Source organism: Leptonotus elevatus, chromosome 1 (assembly GCF_054856555.1).
Source record: "Leptonotus elevatus isolate MCC_2025b chromosome 1, RoL_Lele_1.0, whole genome shotgun sequence".
Lineage (NCBI taxonomy): Eukaryota > Metazoa > Chordata > Actinopteri > Syngnathiformes > Syngnathidae > Leptonotus > Leptonotus elevatus.
The window spans coordinates 37698771-37717741 of NC_141239.1; the positions used below are offsets into that span (position 1 = coordinate 37698771).

An 18971-nucleotide genomic window follows, 5' to 3' on the forward strand; every position below is an offset into this window, starting at 1 on the left:
CCCCCCCCCCAAGGAAGAGGTCGGGTGACGCCACTCCCCTGGCTTTCCAGCATCAGCACCTCCAAAACCCGAGCGCACCAAAAAGAAAAAGGATGCTCTCCCGTATCAGCATCGAGAGACGGCGGATGTTTTTTTCCACATTTATCTCGCCTCCGTCCGTGATGCACCATTCATGCGTTTGTAAGAATGGGAGCACAGCACAGACAGCCGGGCTTTAAAATAGCGGCAGCCTCTCCTTCTCAAGACGTTTCGCCGGCCTTCATTTGACGGAGCTTTCTTCTCATTTAGTGATGCAGAGCGGAGGTTTTATCTTTCCAGGGCACCGCGTGAATGTAGGCAAACAAAAGGAATCCAATCCCCCCACCCTGTTTCCCTTTGACGCACCTGTCAGCCTGGCCGCCGCTTGACATGACAGCAGCGCGAAGCCGGCAGCCGAGCAGCAGCAGCAGGATCGAGGAGCCTCCGAAGAAAGGAGTCTCCGGACGCACGGCGGTGAATCTGAATCAGCAGCATCATCATCAGAAGCAGCCTCGGGGAGGCCGGATTGCAGTTTGTGGGGACGAGCGCCAAGGGCAGTGCGGCAGTCAGGAGGCACACCAGGGGGAGGAGGCTGCAGAGATCTGTGATACTTCCTCCCCAGTCCCTACTGCACTCTCACCTCCACATCACCCCAGATATTTTCCCACGCAGGCTGCTTTTACATTTGATGAATGGTGACTGGTTCTACAGACAAGGGTGGAACCTGGAATGGGACTGATGTGCATGCTGGTCAGGTGTCATTTGCTCCCTTGTTTATTGCTCACTCTGCTGGTCACCTGCACTATGGGATGTATTCAAAGCATTGCGTGCAAGCCCCGCATCAGACGGGAGAATATCGTGGTGTATGAAGTGTCGGCCTCAATTGACCAGTGTCCCACCATCATTGAGGAGAACTCGCCCATCGTGCTTCGCTACAAGACGCCGTACTTCAGGGCCTCAGCGGGAGTTGTGATGCCACCGGTGCCCCGGAATGAAACTTGGGTGGTGGGCTGGATTCAAGCTTGCACCCAGATGGAGTTCTACAACACATATGGTGATATTGGCATGTAAGTAAGTGCTGTCTTGTGATACAAGTGACCCGAATTAAGAGTTTTTCAAGATAAAAGCCGGCGAGATTTTTTATTTCTTTGCTTTGGCCTGAGCTAGGCTTCCTATGATCGTTGTATGGTGGCAGGTGACTCAACTCACTCCACAACAGTTTGGCAGCAATTAGTTATTCATTACCTGCGATTACTTTATTGCACGGAGGTTTTGTTATGCAGAGCACCCAACTTGTGTCCTTTTATCCTTTTCCTGCCGTAAGGTCCAGCTGGGAACTACCAGAGCTGCGAGAGGGTCGGGTGAAGGCTATCAGCGACTCCGATGGAGTCAGCTACCCGTGGTATGGCAACACCACCGAGACGGTCACCCTCACCGGTCCCACCTCCAAACCGTCTCGCCTGACGGTCAGCATGAATGACAACTTCTACCCGAGCGTGACCTGGGCCGTTCCCATCAGCAACAGCAACACGCCCATGCTAACCCACATCACCAGGGATCAGAGCTTCATCACATGGCTGGTGGCCATGAACTCTATCACCAAGGTATGACAAAAGCATGGAAAAATGCCTCAACTTCAACTCCATCCATCAATCCATCCATCCATTTTCTATAGCTCTTAGCCTTAAAGTAGCACTAAGGAGCTTTTCAACCTTAACTCATTCACTGCCATTGACGGCTATAAACGTCAAAAATTCATTTATATTAGTTTAACATTTTTTTCCACTTTTGATAACAGCCTGACGCGATTTAAAAAAACAAAAAATACAATTATTATAAAATTAGGGGCGTCAGGCGATTAAAATTTGTAATCGTAATTGATTGCATGACTTCAGTAGTTAACTCACGATTAATCACAAATGTTATATCTGTTCTAAATGTACAATAAAAAAATTCTAGGTTTTCATACACTAGTTGACAAAAGTGGGGAAAAAAATGTAAACTAATAGAAATAGTTCAAATATTTTTTTTTACGTTTATAGCCATCATTGGCAGTGAATGAGTTAATAAAATATTTTCATAACTCTTCTGATGAAATATCAACTTTAAATTAGTTGAATGGTACCTCCGCCATGGCCCGAGGGGGTCTGTATAATTTTTACTGGCACTAAGCAACTTTGAGGAGGATGGTAGGAACACTGCCACATAAAAAAATACAAATGTGCTGACTGCTTTATGGCATACGTCAAAAGCTACTCCAGATGAAAGGACAGTTAAGGATCAACATTGGCCCAGATTTCACGACACAATGGCCTTGTCCTCATAGGAAATGTGGTCTTCCTTCAGATATAACAATACCGCTTTTGTTCATATGGTGCCGCCATAATCAACGTAAACTGAAAGTTCCTTTGTGTTGCTTTAAGGCTGCGGTATAAGCAGGAGCCTATCCCAGATGACAACATAGGTGAAAAAGAAGCAGGTTAAACCCAGGATTAGTATGCATACATTGTAAATAAAAAAAAAAACAGCATTTCACAATTAACAGTATTATTTTACAGCAATTTATTGTAATTAACTTCCCCTGTAATATCCCAATGAATACTTGCATAAACTATAACTTCCTTGGATTTTACAGCATTTAACTGTTATTTGATGGTAAAATCCTGCAATCAAAAAAGTGTTATATCACAACAAGGCATGTAATATCACAGCAGCACAGTAAAAAAAAAAGAAGCAAGGATTTCACAGTATTCAACTGTATTATTACAGTGTCATATTTTTATTCAAAATTTACAACAATGCATTGTAATATCACAGACGTGAAATTACAGTAAATTGCTGTCATTACATTTCACAGCATATTGCTGGAATCCTTATTGCATAATGCAAAACTTATCTGATTATTTATTGTGAAATCCCAGCAGAAATGTTTTCAGTGTACATATATAGATCTTAAGGGCCCTATGTTCGTGCCCAGCACAAGTCTAGCATAAAGTACAGTCTAACTGTGAGCGTAGATGGTGTTTTCTTTCTTTTGGTATTTTCATAGACTTTGCACAGGTAGAATAGGCGTGACGGGGCGTTTTCCTTGTTGTCTTTGTGGGTCCCTCATTTGCATACAAATCAGGAAGGTCGGAGCGCACGAGGTGCTTGACATTGTGGAAACAAATGGACTCTTTTAGGTCCAGGAGATGAGCTTGGCGCGTGTATAGTGCATTTCTACAGGTAAACTGCAATATCTTCTCTCACAGAATAGTCGGCCCCGCATGTGATGTGGGCAATTGGAGACCTCCTTGCACTGCCTTGTGCATCTTTATGTCATACATTGAATGAAATTTGAGAGGAGCTCAAAGGAGAAAACCACCATCTAAAACCCGTACACGCAAACTCCAAGTGAAAAGTCAACAGAGATTTGAACTTCATGTTGCTAGGCAGCAGTGCTAACCAATTTACTAAGCATTACTATTTCATAACCCAAAGACACATGAAGATGTTTAGGTTGAAGGTAAAATATCTTTGCATTGTTTTCAAATGTAATCTGTCTACCTTCCATTCTGGTACAGGAGGTAAAGAACCTCACTGTTGCCACTGCACGGCCCATTAGCCGTTCAATTACAAAACACTTCCATCCATCTTTTTTCTGTATTGTTTACCTTGTTCCGGGTTACCGTAAGAACTGGAGACTATCCCAGCTAATGTCCTTGGAGATGGTTGCCAGTCAGTCACATGGTGTTGGAGTTATTAGTGAGTGTGGGCCTTTGAGTGGGAATTGATCTCAGGCCAGTTGCACTATGGTCAACTATATGACTCATTAGATGATAAGACCATTCAAACGTATCCAGTATTTTTCAGTGGAGGTCCGTGCATTTTGCACCTGGGCCTTCAGTTGGGACTTAACACCACCACAATCAAGTCACAATTATAGAAAACATCAATAAATACAAAAATGCAATATAACATCACGCAAAAGTGATTGTCAAACAGTTTTGCTCTGACCAATTAGAGAGCGTAAAATGCTAACATTATTGTGAGGTGATTTTGAAATCTGATTGGTTAAAGAAAGAGTCAAATTGTTAATATAGTTGATTGTTGATAGTTAGTCACCCAGCTTTACTGAGTTTGAGGGCTCTTGGCAGATTAAATTGGCATGGCAACAGATAGAGGCTGAAATCTGATTGGACAGTCTGCACATTTCATTTAAATGGCAGATTTATGGGATATAAAAAAAAATTAGATTTGGTCAAATCATTTTAAAACATTCAGCACCATTTAAGGTGCATTGTGCCGTTTAAAAAGGTAATGTTAAAGCTTTTTCTACATCATGCATGCTCCACCAAAGCCCAGATGAGTACAAAGAGCATGGCTGTTTTGCTCTGACTGCACCTATCAGCTTTTATCTTCCCTTTATAGTAGAGTGTGCGGACCCTTCACACTCCACAGTTTCTTTGGAGAGGGGCGGAGTTTTTCTTACCTCATTTAAAGTCATGCCTTCATGTGTCAACTGTGGCTGTCGCTTTAAGATCATGCACGTACTCGCACGCGCACCATGAACGAGCCTGACACAGATGCTGAAGTTACGCTTTGGGCCACAGGTGGCAGAAATTAAGTAACTGAAATTTGTAATTGAATTACTTCATAGAAATAGTAACTAATTACCAGACAAAGTAACTATTTAATTACTTAAAAAAAATACATATCAAATAATTTGTATTTATTATTATTATTTATTCATTTATTTATTTATTTTAATACAAAGAATTCAAATTATTTCTAGGCTAGGTTTACATAGATTTTTGTGCATATCTATGTCACACAAACGTCTGACTCAATAATGACAGATATCATATATGATCTACCACTACCAATTACTACAGCAATTGGAATACAATAAATAAACTGTACAACCTCTTTGGGGTAATAATAAAAAATAAAAATACAACTTTGTGAGAGGAAATAAAAATAAACAACTGTGATAATGTTATTGCATTAGTGTGCACTTCCTCGTAACTGGGATGTGATTGTATTAAAAGTTATAATTCAGGCTTATGTTAACTCATATTAGTTAGTGCACATCTGCTACCATTTAAAGGGCCTCTGACTTAACCAAAAATACATTTCAGATGTTCTAATAGGCTTTTCTTTACATGTTTTTTCTTTCTAGTAAAAGCCTGAAGGTAAACTAGATGAGGCTTCAACAAAGCTACCGGTGTTCTCCTGCATTATGCATCTTATTGTTACCATCCTCTACTCTTTCAGGAACGAATTGTCCTGCAGACAGTGCGGTGGCGTATGCGGGTAGACATTGCAGTCGACCCCGACATGCCACTGGGCTCACGGGCCTCGCTGGTAGGTCGGCCTTATCAGGAGCAGCCACACATCCTCAACTACCAGGAGCCCATCTCTCCCAACGCCCTGGGGAGGCCGAACGCCAATGACGCCCAAGTGCTAATGTGGAGGCCACGGCGAGGAGCGCCGCTAGTCGTCATACCGCCAAAATGAGAGACTCCCAAACAAAAGTTGTTTCTTCTTGCCAAAACAAAAGATGAGGGTGATGAAACCAACAAAGGAACTGATGTGTGAAGCGTCAGAGTCCGAATGGACATCTACAGAGATCTGGTGTTGCGTCAAGTGTTGTTTGGCAAAGATCTGCCATTCAAAAGCTTTGCCAGCATTTTTACAAGTGAACTCTTTTTAGCTGTGGCGGCAGAGGGATTTGAGCCCCGACAAGAACTGCATCCTGCATCCTTATGTAGATCTTATTGCATGCGATAAGAGTGAGCAAAAGTGTCATTGAAACGATTTAAGACTCGTATTTGTTTTGTATTCCTTAAAGCGTTTGTGATTCAGACGTCACATCAGCCAAAAACAAACCGCAGGCTGATGATACCTCCTTAGTGCCATTAAAGGCCTTCATCAGCACACTCATTACCAGAGTTAAAGAATGTATTCAGATTATTCAAGACACTTAAGTATTATATTAATCTTTTTTCGTTAAGATGATGACTATTATTGTTACAAGTCAGTATGAAAATTACAAATGAAAAAGACATCTGCTGGGGTTTATAGCACAATGAATTCACAGAGAAAACATTATTTCATTTCTAATTGTAACTTTACCTGCTACCATATTGAGGATATTATTCATAATGCTTCAAACAGGATTGATGGCAAATTACACAGAACAGTCATATTTATTGTATCTGAAACAAGTGTGAGTGACAGAAATAGTCAAGTGAATGTGGGTCAAACCAGGCCAACTCATCATACCAAGACATTGCTAACATACATTGTACATATATTTACAGACAATCAGGGAATCTGACTATCCTCCTGTTACTTCGGAGTGGAATTACTGTAAACCACAACATATTTTGACAATGATAAAAATCATTGTTATCATATGGTACAGTAGCTGTGTAGCAGGTTTTTTTTGTGTGTGGCTAATCACCAACGAGAGCCTTCACGTGTCACGGTTCTGATCCGGTTCATGCTGAGCTGCGTCCACGGCTCTGCCTGCCACTCCACAGACAAGTCACATGGCTTATCCTCCATCTGTGCTTCTCTCCAGGTTCATGTCTCATCTTCCCATCTGCCTCCTTTCGCGCTTGTCTGTCCACCTCAGCACACTCACACACACGCACACACTACCTCCATTCCAAAATGCTCATTTGCTCTGAAGGCCACAACTATGCAAAGGTTGTCTGAGTGTATAAACAAAAAAACTAATCTGAAAAATATCAGTTTCACTGTTATCATCTTCAGTTATTTGTAAGGGTATTTGTTGAATAAAATGGCCATTACAATCATGTAAATACTGAAAAGATGCTCTGGCAGGTTTTATTGATTCACCATGTATTGTGTGTTGCTGCACCGCCACTCATTTAGCAACATTTGTCTGTTGCTATAGAGACTGGTTTGGGTTTCTCAGAGTGCACTGGAACTACAGAACAGTTTTCAAAGTCTTTATCTGTGCGTGCGCGTGTGTGAAAGCGCGAGCGTGCACAGGTCCAATATCTATTTCTATTTGAAGTATCAGGGCAAAGCTCGGTAGGTCTCTGTAGAGTAAAAATAAAAAAGATCTTATAAATTTGACATTTCCTCGAGAAGACTGTTGTGAACAAGCCCGCCAAATTTAAATCAATTCAAAAAATGGCAAGTGCATGAAACGAGATTTCCAAATCATGAAAAATCAAGCCTTCTCTCAGCTCCCAGACGTTTTGGGCGTGTCGACTGTCAACTGTCGATCAAATACGTTCATACATCGAGCATTTGTATTACGTCTACACATCTCATAAGCCTCCAGTGGTTGGAATATTCGTTCCAAGGCTTTTCCATGCTGAGACAAGAGGCACTAGCCACCAGCTAGCTCAATGAACTAACAGGCTAACAGGCATGGTGTTGTGTTGGTGTTTGGACAACATAATAGATCAAGTTAAGCGTTTTTTTATACACATCGACACATTTTTCAGCCTGCGGCTCACACTACATGTCAGACATTTGAGAGCATGATTTCTGCTAGTTATATGTTCTTTCTGCTTTACCTTTTAACAAATTAGGTTAGCCTGAGTAACACAAAAGCAGTTTGGCATTTAAATAAAGCCATCAAGCTGTTCTGTAGCTTTTGGCATCCAGGGAAGATGCATTTTTAGCGGTAGTAGCCTAGCTAACTAACTCCATGCTAGAAATGTGTCTAATTTATTTTTATACAGTGGGAAGTCCGTATCGGAATTTACTTTACAGGGTCAGTAATTCATTTGTTTCAGCACATAAACCTTCATCCATCCATCCATTTTCTTAACCGCTTGTCCTCACAAGGGTCGCAGGGGGCGCTGGAGCCTATCCCAGCTGGCTTCGGGCAGTAGGCGGGGTACACCCTGAACTGCCAATCGCAGATAAACCTTCATGTGGAATTTAATTAATAACATCAGAATATGTGATGTTTTTAATTGTCTCATAGCTCTTTATTTTCATCAGCATTTGCAACAGTATTTTTGCTCGTCATTCCACCACTATATGGAAGCTCAGCCAAGTTTTTTTTTCTCTTTGAGTTTGGCACACTAACCTTGATAAACATTAACTTTGAAGACAAACACTTCATTGTATCCAATAACCGAACCTTTGCTAAAATTCTAATATCCAGTCCTGCCATCTTTAATAAGCTACCACAATACTTTTTATTATAGTGTTATCTTTCTCTAACACAGCATCATGTATGACATATACTGTTTTCTCATTCATTGGGCAAAGTTGCAGTGATGCAGGGACATATCTGCTCAGAGTTAGAGTTGTAGATTGTCAGTAACAACACATATCCAACTTGTTCCCACACTTCACAGAGTCCTGCTCCATTTGTGTTTTGCTGGCGGGGGGAGGTCTTCTTCTTCCTTTATACTTTTACAGCACTGCCACTGGCGGGTTTGCGTTCATAGCCGTACATAAATGTGGCTGCAATAACCAGTGCTGCCCCTGTGAAAAACACACTGACAACACCAGGAGATAGCAGAGGGATTAAAAGGGTGAGAAACATATGTACACAGACTGAACTAAAAGCAGTTTGTTTGTTTTAAGATGCAACATCAACAACATCCTCAGCAATCATTTGCAATTCAAATCAATGGATGGAGCGTGTCATCATTAGCAAGCATGCATTTACCCAGTAGGGTTGAAGTCTTCCAACAGGAAATATGAGATCAGTGTGGACACGATGATGGACAGAGAGGTAGCAAACCCTTTCAGAATGTTGTCGGCATATTTAATGACCACAGCTATGACCAAGCCTCCTAAAGCCTGCAGGCAAACAAAACACAAAGCAACCAGTGGGAGTAATACAGCCAAACACGGGCACTTCTCGACAGCAAACTATGCAAATGAAATGAACAGCAAAGTACCACATTAGATAGATAGATAGATAGACAGACAGACAGACAGACAGACAGACAGACAGACAGACAGACAGACCGACCGACAGACAGACAGACAGACAGACAGACAGACAGATAGATAGATAGATAGATAGATAGATAGATAGATAGATAGATAGATAGATAGATATGTAAAGTAATCTCGTACTTGCAAGACAACAACTGTGCAGGTGATCTTGTTGTAGCCTTGAAACATTCCAGACTGTGTCACTCGCTTGCCGTCATACACCATCATTCCAATCGTACCAAATACAAACCCGAACAAACCTGTAGGAAACAAATGATCGTGTTGATTTGTCTGTCCCTTTTTGTTTGAGTGAGATCACCTCATCTTAAACTCACATCCACACTCTCAGAATCTTTAGCGTTAACAAAGGAAGTAGCTTTTAAGCTTGCAGAAGTCATATTATATAATAGCGGTGCAGTGAAGAACACACAGTGACTTACTCTGGTTGTTTTGTATTTACTACACATATGTAGCCATAGTTCACTGTATTTTTAACAGTATTGTAATGTTTATTATTTCGTCTGCAGTCAATCACATTAAGGCAACATACTTCCTGAAGCAATGACTGGCAATTCATTTACATCTTCGAATGACAAGTCCATCTATATGGCTTATCATTAAAAAAAGAAAAGAAAAAAAAAGCCTCCGACAAATAAGAAAACTTCTCACCCAGCTGTATGTTGCGAACCCACAAACTCTGTTTAGTCTCTTTGAGAATCTTCTCAAAGTAAACTCCAGCAAAGCCACTGGAAATGCATGCCATCAGCACAGCCATCAGACCCACAAATTGGATGCTGCCGGAGAGGACTTTCTGCTCGGAATCTCCTCCAGTCGCCATGGGCCACTTGAACGTAAACAAAATCAGATTAATTTGTGGCTACACTCAATATGTAAAGCTACTTGAGCACCCACACACGAGTGTTTCTACAGTTTTGAGTGGCTACCTGCACTAAAGTGACTCCAGCCATAAGGAGGAGAAGGGAGAGCCATTGATAGGAACCCAGCCTCCTGCCCAGCATGGAGATGGAGAACAGCGCTGTGGTCAAAATCTTCAGCTGGTACGTGACCTAAATAAAATGAAAATCACACTCGTTACTCTATCCTGGATGGTCTCGTTAGTAGTTGTATTTTGGACAAACTTAGTTTTATCTTTGGATTGAATTTTGGTCAGCATGCTTATATGCTGAACATGACCATTCGTGGTACATGGGCTCCCTCTATTGGTATGCAAAGGAATCACTGTGCAAATGCAGTTCAGTTGTATTTAACTTTTAAGTCAATAATTTGCATTTAATCACATTTATATACTGTAGTGTAGTTTAGTGGAGCTTCGTCCAGATAGTTTTTGCAGCTAACCCCCGTCTGCTGAGAGGTGCCGCAATCGCATTGACTTCTGCATTTCAAGACCCCCAAGGATAACATAAAAAAAAACATTTTCCAGAACCCTGCCTGTGAATCTTCTTTTGCAACAGAAGAATAAACTACGAAATGCTACATGTGTCGAAAATGTTAACACTATGAGTTACTGTAAACGTGTGTGGGCATTTCTTCACTTGACCTTATCGACATTTTATTCGTGCATGTAAAAGGGTAATAGTTGTAAACTTTGGGTTACTTTCTGAAAATATCAGGTATCGGCGGATTGATTAAACCTTGATAACAAAGCTTTATCATACGCTAAGTATAGTCTTAAAATATACTAGCAAGGAGGGAAGGGCTGACCTGAACTTGGGTTAAATGATGATGACAGCTACAGTTAAGGGCTGACCACCTATGCTCACTTCTCAATCTCCCAAGTCAAAAAAAAGAAAAGAAAAAAAAAGAAAAAAAAGAACTACAACATATACATGAGCCACCATCAGTGTTGGGAATAACAGCGTTTAATCAAACTAACGGAGTAAGGTAACTCTGTTGTTTTTTTGTTTTGTGTTTTCATAAACGGACTAATCTAACTCATTATTTTCCCCATATTTGAAACGACGTTATCGTGATTGTATGAGAAATGTGTTGCGTTACAATTTATTAGTTTTCAAGGCTCGAAGTAATCTTACAAGACGTTGTGCGGTGGCTCTGAAAATATTATTTGCGCACAGTTGGAGGCAATGTTGTTGTCGGACCTGTCACAATAAAAGTGACAGCTGAAATGTGTAGTCACTTTTATTTTGAAGCGTGTCACAACGTGACGGACGTGTCGTCCTTTTTCCTTCAGTACCTTAAGGCTTAGCATAGTTTAGCATTTTAGCAAAGAGTCCGCGTCCTCGCCTGGAACTGTTTTGACAACTTTGACAAGAGTGACATGAGGAGCGATTTGTTGACAATTATGTTCCACCAAGAACCACATTGCGACTCCACAAGCACCAGAACAGCGATACAGATACCAGTAAAGGTACACGCCTAGTGTAATTAAAAGCGCCAACAATTGCATTTCTCTTATTTCACGAGTGCTAAACACGTGAAAAGTGTTGAAATATGCTCACACTCATGAAGGCGTTGGAGTGACATTTGTATGTGAATGAAGCATGTTAAGCCTAGAGTTGGGCAGTTTTCTGACGTAAATCAATCATTAAACACGTCTTTATAAGTGTACAATTGAAAATATATCACCATACTCTCATATTTGAAAGTGTACAAAAGTATGTTTTTCAGAGAGATCAAGTGGAATTTGATGAGTCTGAGGAGTAAATAAATATAGTAGTAGTTATGGTTATGATTTTGGCCATGATAGCATTAAGCACTATATTTTAATAGCATTGGCAATTTGTTTGATCTATTATTGATTATTTTTGCCAGCAACAATCAAAAAATGCCCTTGAAATCTTGGAGGGACTGGCTAGGACTGTCTAAAAATTACCTATAGATGACATATGTGCCACAAATATAAATATGTGCCGTTTTATTTTTATTATTATTCTGATTGCTGTGGTAACTGGCAGTGGTAGAACATTCATCACCACTCCAAATTTAATGAATTATTATTATTATTATTATTATTATATAATATGTTATATGGAGTAAGTGTGACATAAATAATCACAATAATAAATGAAAATACCCTATATAGCCTGGACTTAATTTGAATTCCTTGTATAAAAATATAATGATAATAATAATAATAATATATATTTTTAAATTGTTTGATATAATACATCTTTTTAAATAGTGAAAATAGTTACTTTGCCTGGTAACGAGTTACTTTTATTATGAAGTAATTCAATTACTTTTTAAAGCAAGTAATGAGTAACTATAACTAATTACTTTTTAAAGTAATGTTCCCAAAACTGGCCACCATAAAGACTGCAAAAGCACTTATTGCACTTTCATTTGTGGAGGCATTTTGTTGTTATTTTGGGTGTAATTTAACTCTTGGCCAATAAATGGCAGATGGCTATTTTGTTTTACACTGTAATTTTGACAAAAGAAGAAAACAGGAAGTATTTCAGGCCTACTCTAGTTTGTCTATTGATAGTCACTCCCCTTCATTCCTGTTTTTTTATGCCTACAGAAAGCAATGGCTGTTGGTTAATTTTATAGGTGAGGCAAGGTAGCTTTATTTAGAACACACATTTCATACACAAGGAAACAGCATGCTCCCATCTGTCTTAAGGCGAGAGGCAAGGTTCACCCTGAACTGGGTAGGGCACAAATAGAAGACAACAAAAACATTCACCCTCACATTCACTCCTACTGAAAATTTAGAGTCTTGCACAGGGGTGAAAGTGGCTAGAATTTATTTCCGGAACTCCCTGACATGAAGGTCACTGCGCAGCCCCAATGTTTTTTTTTTTTTTTAATGATGTGCAAAATAGTAGATAACAAAAACACCGACGTGCACACATCGACGTGACTTTTCAGATGCACAGAGAACGGAGCTTGTGGGGTTTTGACAGTTGCCATCATATTTTCGGACCGGAACAATTTTTTTTTTACCGGTACACAGTTCCGGACTGTTCCGGCCCACTTTCACCCCTAGTATTCCATAAACCCACTATGATTTTAAAAATCCTTTGAAAGATCTTGATCATAGGTATGGGAAAGCAGCATAGTTTTTAACCCGGATTTTAAAACATTTACACTTGGTTCTGATTTCACTTCTTTTGGCAGCTTATTCCATTTGCGTGCATCGTAACAGCTACATGCTGATTCACTATGCATGTTTGCTTTGAACTCTGGGTTGCACTAATTGACCCGAGTCTGAGTTTTATAATAGTTGATGGTTTGTTTGTTTGTTATTATTATTGAACTTTATCCACAAACCACCAAATTGTACATTGTCAATTAATGTGTAGATCTATGCATGTAGACACATTTTCGCAAATAGACAGCCAACAGAAGATTTACTTGGTTGTGTCATTTCTTAGTTGATGCATGGGCAGGCGTTCCAGACATCCAAATATTTATATACAAGCAATTAAAAAGTCAATTTTCCATAATAAGTCTTCTTTAAAACATTTACTCCCCCTCAAGATAGTGCAGGGTAGCCACACACAAACACGATCGACTGTTGCAGTGAACTGGCACGAGTGTAACCTGATAGGTGGCTGCGTCCAGGTTGGATAAGGCAACATAGAGTAGATTGTTCTGCAGCGTGTAGATACCCGCAGGAATGGCCAGCTTCATGGTCTCCAGAGGTTTTCTCACAATCTCGTCCTTCAACAGCTGGTTCATGGCCCGCGCACTGAAATCTACCCGACACAGAGAGAGTCTTGTCAGCCAGACATGGAACGAAGACACAGTCAGGTACTGAAGAACTCATACTACAAATATCTTTTTTTTTTTTATCACAGAGCTTACATTCCACACTCACCTGTGATAGACAGAAATAAGCAACCATATTTACTTTATTATTTAGATGTACTTTAAAGCTTCATGCATTATACCAAATGTAAAACATGCATACGAGGAGCAGGTATTAGCTTACCGATATGGCGAGGGACGACTGTACTCACTGTTCTCCATGAAGACCAGAAGGGTGCAGACGATGATCTTGATCACCTCGGCGGACACCACAGCAGACGAGGCGAGGTAACGGGGGGCATCTTCCTTCAAAGTGCGGGAGTAGCGCATGGTGAGCACCAGTGAGGTGGTCTGCAACACCAGAACCCCCAGAGACAGATTCTTCAGCCTCTTGGAATGTATGGAGGACACCATGGTGGAGGACTCTTCCTGGCGGGATTCTGAAGAGTCCTTGGGGAAAAGTCAGGAATGAAAAAACTCTTACACATGATGCCCACTTATGTCAAATGACAATCAACTCTACGTATAAGTCCAAGAGCAAGAGGATACTGGACCTAATTAGAATATTTATTGGTTATTAAATGGTAGTTAACCCGTACACAGTGTTCGGGTCACCAGACACGTACCATCTGGGTTGAAGGCAGTCGCCAAGTGTTCACTTAACAGCTGTGATTACTAACTTTACATCATCAGCCAATGAAGGTCTGCTTGCCGTTCCTCAAGACCATACTTTGGTGCTTTGACCTCCAGCAAATCATTTTTTTCTCACGCCATGTCAATTACTGTGCTCTATTAAGTGACCACCTTGTTCAATCAGATGGGATTTTAATTGTTGATGTCTTCTCCTCTTGTTTCTTAATCATGTGGTTCTTATGTATCTTTTTATTGTATTTTATTGTATATATTTATATATTTATTTTTATTTGTTCATTTATGAACATTATTTTATTTTAGGACTTACATGTTTTATATTGTTTTACACGGTACCCCTCAATTGGGTTGTGGGATTCCTGTATTGCCTCGGATTATCCTTGCCTTTGGGTTAACATCCTTTTTATGTGTTTATGTGTGTTTCTATGTATATGTGCATGTATGTATTTGTCTATTTTGCTTTAGTAGTTGTTTGCATTTTATGATCTGGATTTATTATTTATTGTAGTTGGTTTGTCAGACCACCTTGTAAACACTTGTTTATAAAAGTGCTATACAAATAAACTTTTATTATTATTATTATTCACTTTTACAATGTAACGAGTACACTTGTGACCATCCGGAGTCTTGAGGGTTCCTCTACAAGGGGGCACAAATTCCCCATACAAACGACAACAACAACGGTGACAGGTTTTGCCTTTATCCAGTAGAAAACCATACCAGGTAGCAAATTGTTGTTTTGTAACCCTGCCTTGTAAGGCTACAAAAATCCACTGCTGAATGCCACCTGAGAAAAATCACTCTGAAGCAAAACAAAGACAAGCTTGTTCCATTTTGTTCCATTTTCAGTAGGTTGGATTATTTTGATGGGGTTTTGATAGGTCTGATTGAAATAAAAAAACAAAACAACAACAACAGTAAGTGGTCCAGAAAATAGCAGCAACGTACAGTGACAGGTAGAACAATTAAATGCTCACCTGAATCATAACAAAAATCTTTCATGACAACCCAATTACTTTTTATACTGTAATAGATCAGCCAAGACAAACTTAACACTCATCAGCCACAACGCTATAGTTATATACTGTCATTGGAATGGCTTACATGTTCTGACTGCAACATCTTCTGTCTGCGCGCAAACTCCCTCCGTCCACTTGCTCGTCTCTTTATCAAGCCACCTCATACCATGTAGTTGCCTATTAAGAGAAACTGCACACACAAGTGCAGTAACATTTCCTCCAGCCTTTGAAACAGGTCAAACCTGACTCATGGTAGTGATGGCGTGAACTGGTTGATTTCCCTGTTTCTTTCATGAATGAAACATATTTTAGCTTCTCATTAAATGATGGCAGAAGAGAGCACACTTGAGTCCATTGAGTTTTGGTTTACAATGATATGGTTTCCAGTGAGATAGGTATCCTGCTGGTAAAAAAAAAAAAAAGAAGAAGAAGAAAAAAGTAGCATTTAGACAGAATAAGAGGTGTGGCTTGTATACACACTGACCTCCTTATGTTGCATTTCTGTTCAACAGCACACAATGCCCCTAGTGTACAGTATGTTTATGTGTGTGTGTCCAATAACACCTCCCAACAAACTCTCCCCTCACTTTCTCTTTCCATACATTGAAAACACGCTCAATGTGACCGTGAAACAGCATACCCATCATCAGTCTGCATAACATGTCAGATGGAAGACTCGACATAATACTTAAACTCTCCAGTTTGTTTGCCACATATTAACTCATAACAAGTTCCCAATTATAGAAAGCACTTAATTTGAATTGCAGATTTGAAAAGGAATTAGATCAAACATTTCCTGTTAATGTGAAAATGTTTCTGTGGTTCTGCTACTTTGCTGTACTATCAAAGCACTAGTATTTCAAATCTTCTTCCATTGAAATGAATGGGGATGCAATTAATCCGTTCCAGCCTAACTCAACACACTTTTTTGTAATATGTTTTTTTTTTCACAAGGAAAATAACACTCTATTTGATACAATCAAATAAAACGTAAAAAAATTGTAAAGAAACAGTTTGTGTGTAATTTGTTAGGGCTCCCACAACTATTGTTAGTCACACTACAAATAGTAAAAATAATATATCCTGTGAATATTGTTATACTGTATAACGTAATTAAAGTGACTTCTGTTATTAAATATTACATAGAAACACTGCCATCAGTTTTAAAATTATTGGGACAATAAAATCCAGTTGTTCTTCTCCATCGCCTTAGCTAAAATTGCTTTGGCTTGACAGAGATTAAGCTACCTGTTAAAACCTGCGTTAATTTGCATTAAAGGGGAGTTGACTTAAACAAATATTGAACCTTGGGACATCACCCGGATGTAAATCCTTGAGCAGTGATTCCCAACAAGTGAGACAGGACCTATTATGGGTGGGTTGCGGACAGGTAGTAAAACATTACAGGTGGTGCTTAGTTTACGACAGTTTAATGAACTAGTTACACACTATTCAGATACAGTCATAGTCACTGTCACTTTTCATTGGATTGTTTTATTTTTATGGCCTACCACTGTTATTCATACATACAAATGTTGACTAGAATTATGAATGTAATACTGTTTGTATAGGTTTAGTGATACAGCCCGTCCCAACCTTTTTAGGTTACGTAAACTCAGGATCCCCTGAACAGAAATGCCAAAGTAAAATAAAGCATCATTTTGGTGGCATCTTCGTGCCAATGAACGGTTTAAGTGAGTTGAGGAGCTTATTTAGATAAAAGTAGTCATTTGCAACCATCTTGTGGCAACTCGAAGCCATTACAATACAGAACAACCCTTTTCAAAATTACTCGCTATATGCGGCAGGGCTCGGTCCCTATTTTTTTCACTCTGTACCACATCGAGTTCCTACATGGAGCATGTTAGGTCAAGGGTAGGGAGTGTAAATGCTCTCCGCAAACAAACTCAGTGCAGCTCAGCCGCTGGCTACATACATCCTGTCCTGGCTTTTGTCACAATGCCAAACTCGTCTAACTATCAGTGCAGGTGAAAAGAAGACTAGTGTGGTAGAAAGGCCACTTCCAGTGGAATTCAAACGGAATATGAATTAAGCAGTGTTGCACTTTCCTCAAAAGAAGAGATCAGTGCTAAGACGTTTATTTACTATACGGTACATGATCATTGTCATTTTCTTAATATGGTGCTCATAAAGGTGCTTTGACCATATAAGTGTGTGTAGATTAAATCTATATGTGATATTTATGATTACAAAAGGCTATTTTTGAACTTATTTGTTTTTAACACTTCTTTACATTTAACAATGTATAATAATAAGCAGCATTATGTAAGTGGTTGGACATTTAAAAAAAAAAAAATCCAATAGGACAAATATATGTTTTTTTAACATTTGTATATGAAAACTTAAACAGTTAAATTGTTTGAGTTTGAGTTGCTTTACCTGGAGGAGGAAAATGTTGGGACGCTCATTCACTGGACTGTGGCTTGTCTTCTTCTCTTTACCAAAATGTAGCTTAAAAAGTTAGTGTGCCTTCCATCGTGGGTAGCCAAATGCTCTAATACTCTCACACACACGCTCTTTAGAGTCTTTTTGGACGGCGAGATGGAGCTTCCCTCCCTCTCTTGAAATCCGGGATGAATGAGCCCTACTGTCAGTCACACAGTGAGGAGAGGCGCCCTCTACTGGACACATTTATATTTCATTATTTGACGTTCTTTTTCTTTTTTTTTTCTAAAGAGCTCAGTATTGGTCATTCGGTAATGTCATCATCATTGCTCATTTTTTTATTTTTTATTTTTTTGTATGTGGGTGAGTATGTGTATGTGTATGTGCGTGCGTGCGTGCGTGTATTTGTTAGCTCACCAAAAACCTATTAGAAAAAATCCCATACCGTTCACCTAAACCGAACACCGCCGTCAGGAGACCCGAAGGAACCAAAGAAAACAAAGGAAAGTGAAATCCAGCACCCACCAGAATTCTTCCCCAACCCCAGAAACATCTAAATTCCAACAAATCCCCCCAAAAAAATAATCAGGGAGACCGAAGGAGAGACTGAGGAAAGGAAGGAAGGACAGATGAAGCCGAGTGGGATCCACAGACACCAGCCTCCACCGATTCAATGACCTGAGGAGGAAGCAGATTGTGTCCGAGTTTCGATAGATGCTGGTGTGGTGGATCTGGCATGCATGAAAATCTCCACCAAAGAGGGGAGCCGTCGACCCCTGCCAGGACAGAGCAAGCGCAACACCCCCGGGCCCCGCCAGGGCCACCGGCCGGAGAGCAAACCCAGGAGCAGGAGCGCCCCCCACCCCAACACGGCCCGCGCCCCCGACCCAACGCAGCAGGACGGGGCACTGCAGGCCCGCCAGGCACCCCACCGGCCCACAACCCCCGCACCCCCCACGACTCCCCCACCCCCCACCCACCCCGCCATCCACCCCAACCCAGTCCCAGCCGCCCTTTGACGTTCTTGAAATTGTCATTTACAAGTCTTGTATCGCTTGAAAGTTCCTTAGTGTTGCTTTAAATGGATAGACAAGTAAAAAAAAAAAAAAAATTACAATATGTAGCGCCCCACTCGTCTAAACATGGCAATCTGATAAATATTACAATTGTGAAAGATTAATAAAGCGGCAAAATCCACCTGTTCTTATCTACCTC

The 18971-nt window shown here is 40.3% G+C and overlaps 2 protein-coding genes and 1 long non-coding RNA gene across 5 annotated transcripts; 2 read left to right on the top strand and 1 right to left on the bottom strand.

Annotated features, from left to right (window-relative positions):
- Window positions 1-25: 25 nt before the first annotated feature.
- Window positions 26-6833, top strand: fam78ba (family with sequence similarity 78 member Ba). Its single transcript, XM_086097348.1, has 3 exons — window positions 26-1085; window positions 1343-1622; window positions 5275-6833. The coding sequence occupies exons 1-3, from the start codon at window positions 748-750 to the stop codon at window positions 5515-5517; spliced, it is 861 nt and encodes a 286-aa protein (XP_085953474.1). The 5' UTR covers window positions 26-747; the 3' UTR covers window positions 5518-6833.
- A 1119-nt stretch (window positions 6834-7952) lies between these two features.
- Window positions 7953-17918, bottom strand: slc35a3b (solute carrier family 35 member A3b). Of its 3 annotated transcripts, none has more exons than XM_086097324.1 (9): window positions 17751-17918; window positions 15436-15750; window positions 13893-14130; window positions 13474-13628; window positions 9891-10013; window positions 9616-9790; window positions 9088-9206; window positions 8672-8805; window positions 7953-8498 (listed from the first exon to the last, which is right to left on the bottom strand). In XM_086097324.1, exons 2-9 carry the CDS (start codon window positions 15451-15453, stop codon window positions 8405-8407), a joined length of 1056 nt encoding a protein of 351 aa, XP_085953450.1. In that variant the 5' UTR covers window positions 15454-15750; window positions 17751-17918; the 3' UTR covers window positions 7953-8404. The 3 variants fall into 3 exon arrangements, with proteins under 3 accessions (XP_085953450.1, XP_085953457.1, XP_085953463.1); XM_086097331.1 differs by having other exon boundaries at window positions 15436-15753; XM_086097337.1 differs by lacking the exon at window positions 15436-15750.
- LOC147181945 (uncharacterized) lies at window positions 11120-14895 on the top strand. Its single transcript, XR_015097297.1, has 2 exons — window positions 11120-11332; window positions 13603-14895. It is a non-coding gene; the product is annotated as an uncharacterized LOC147181945 (long non-coding RNA).
- Window positions 17919-18971: the final 1053 nt, after the last annotated feature.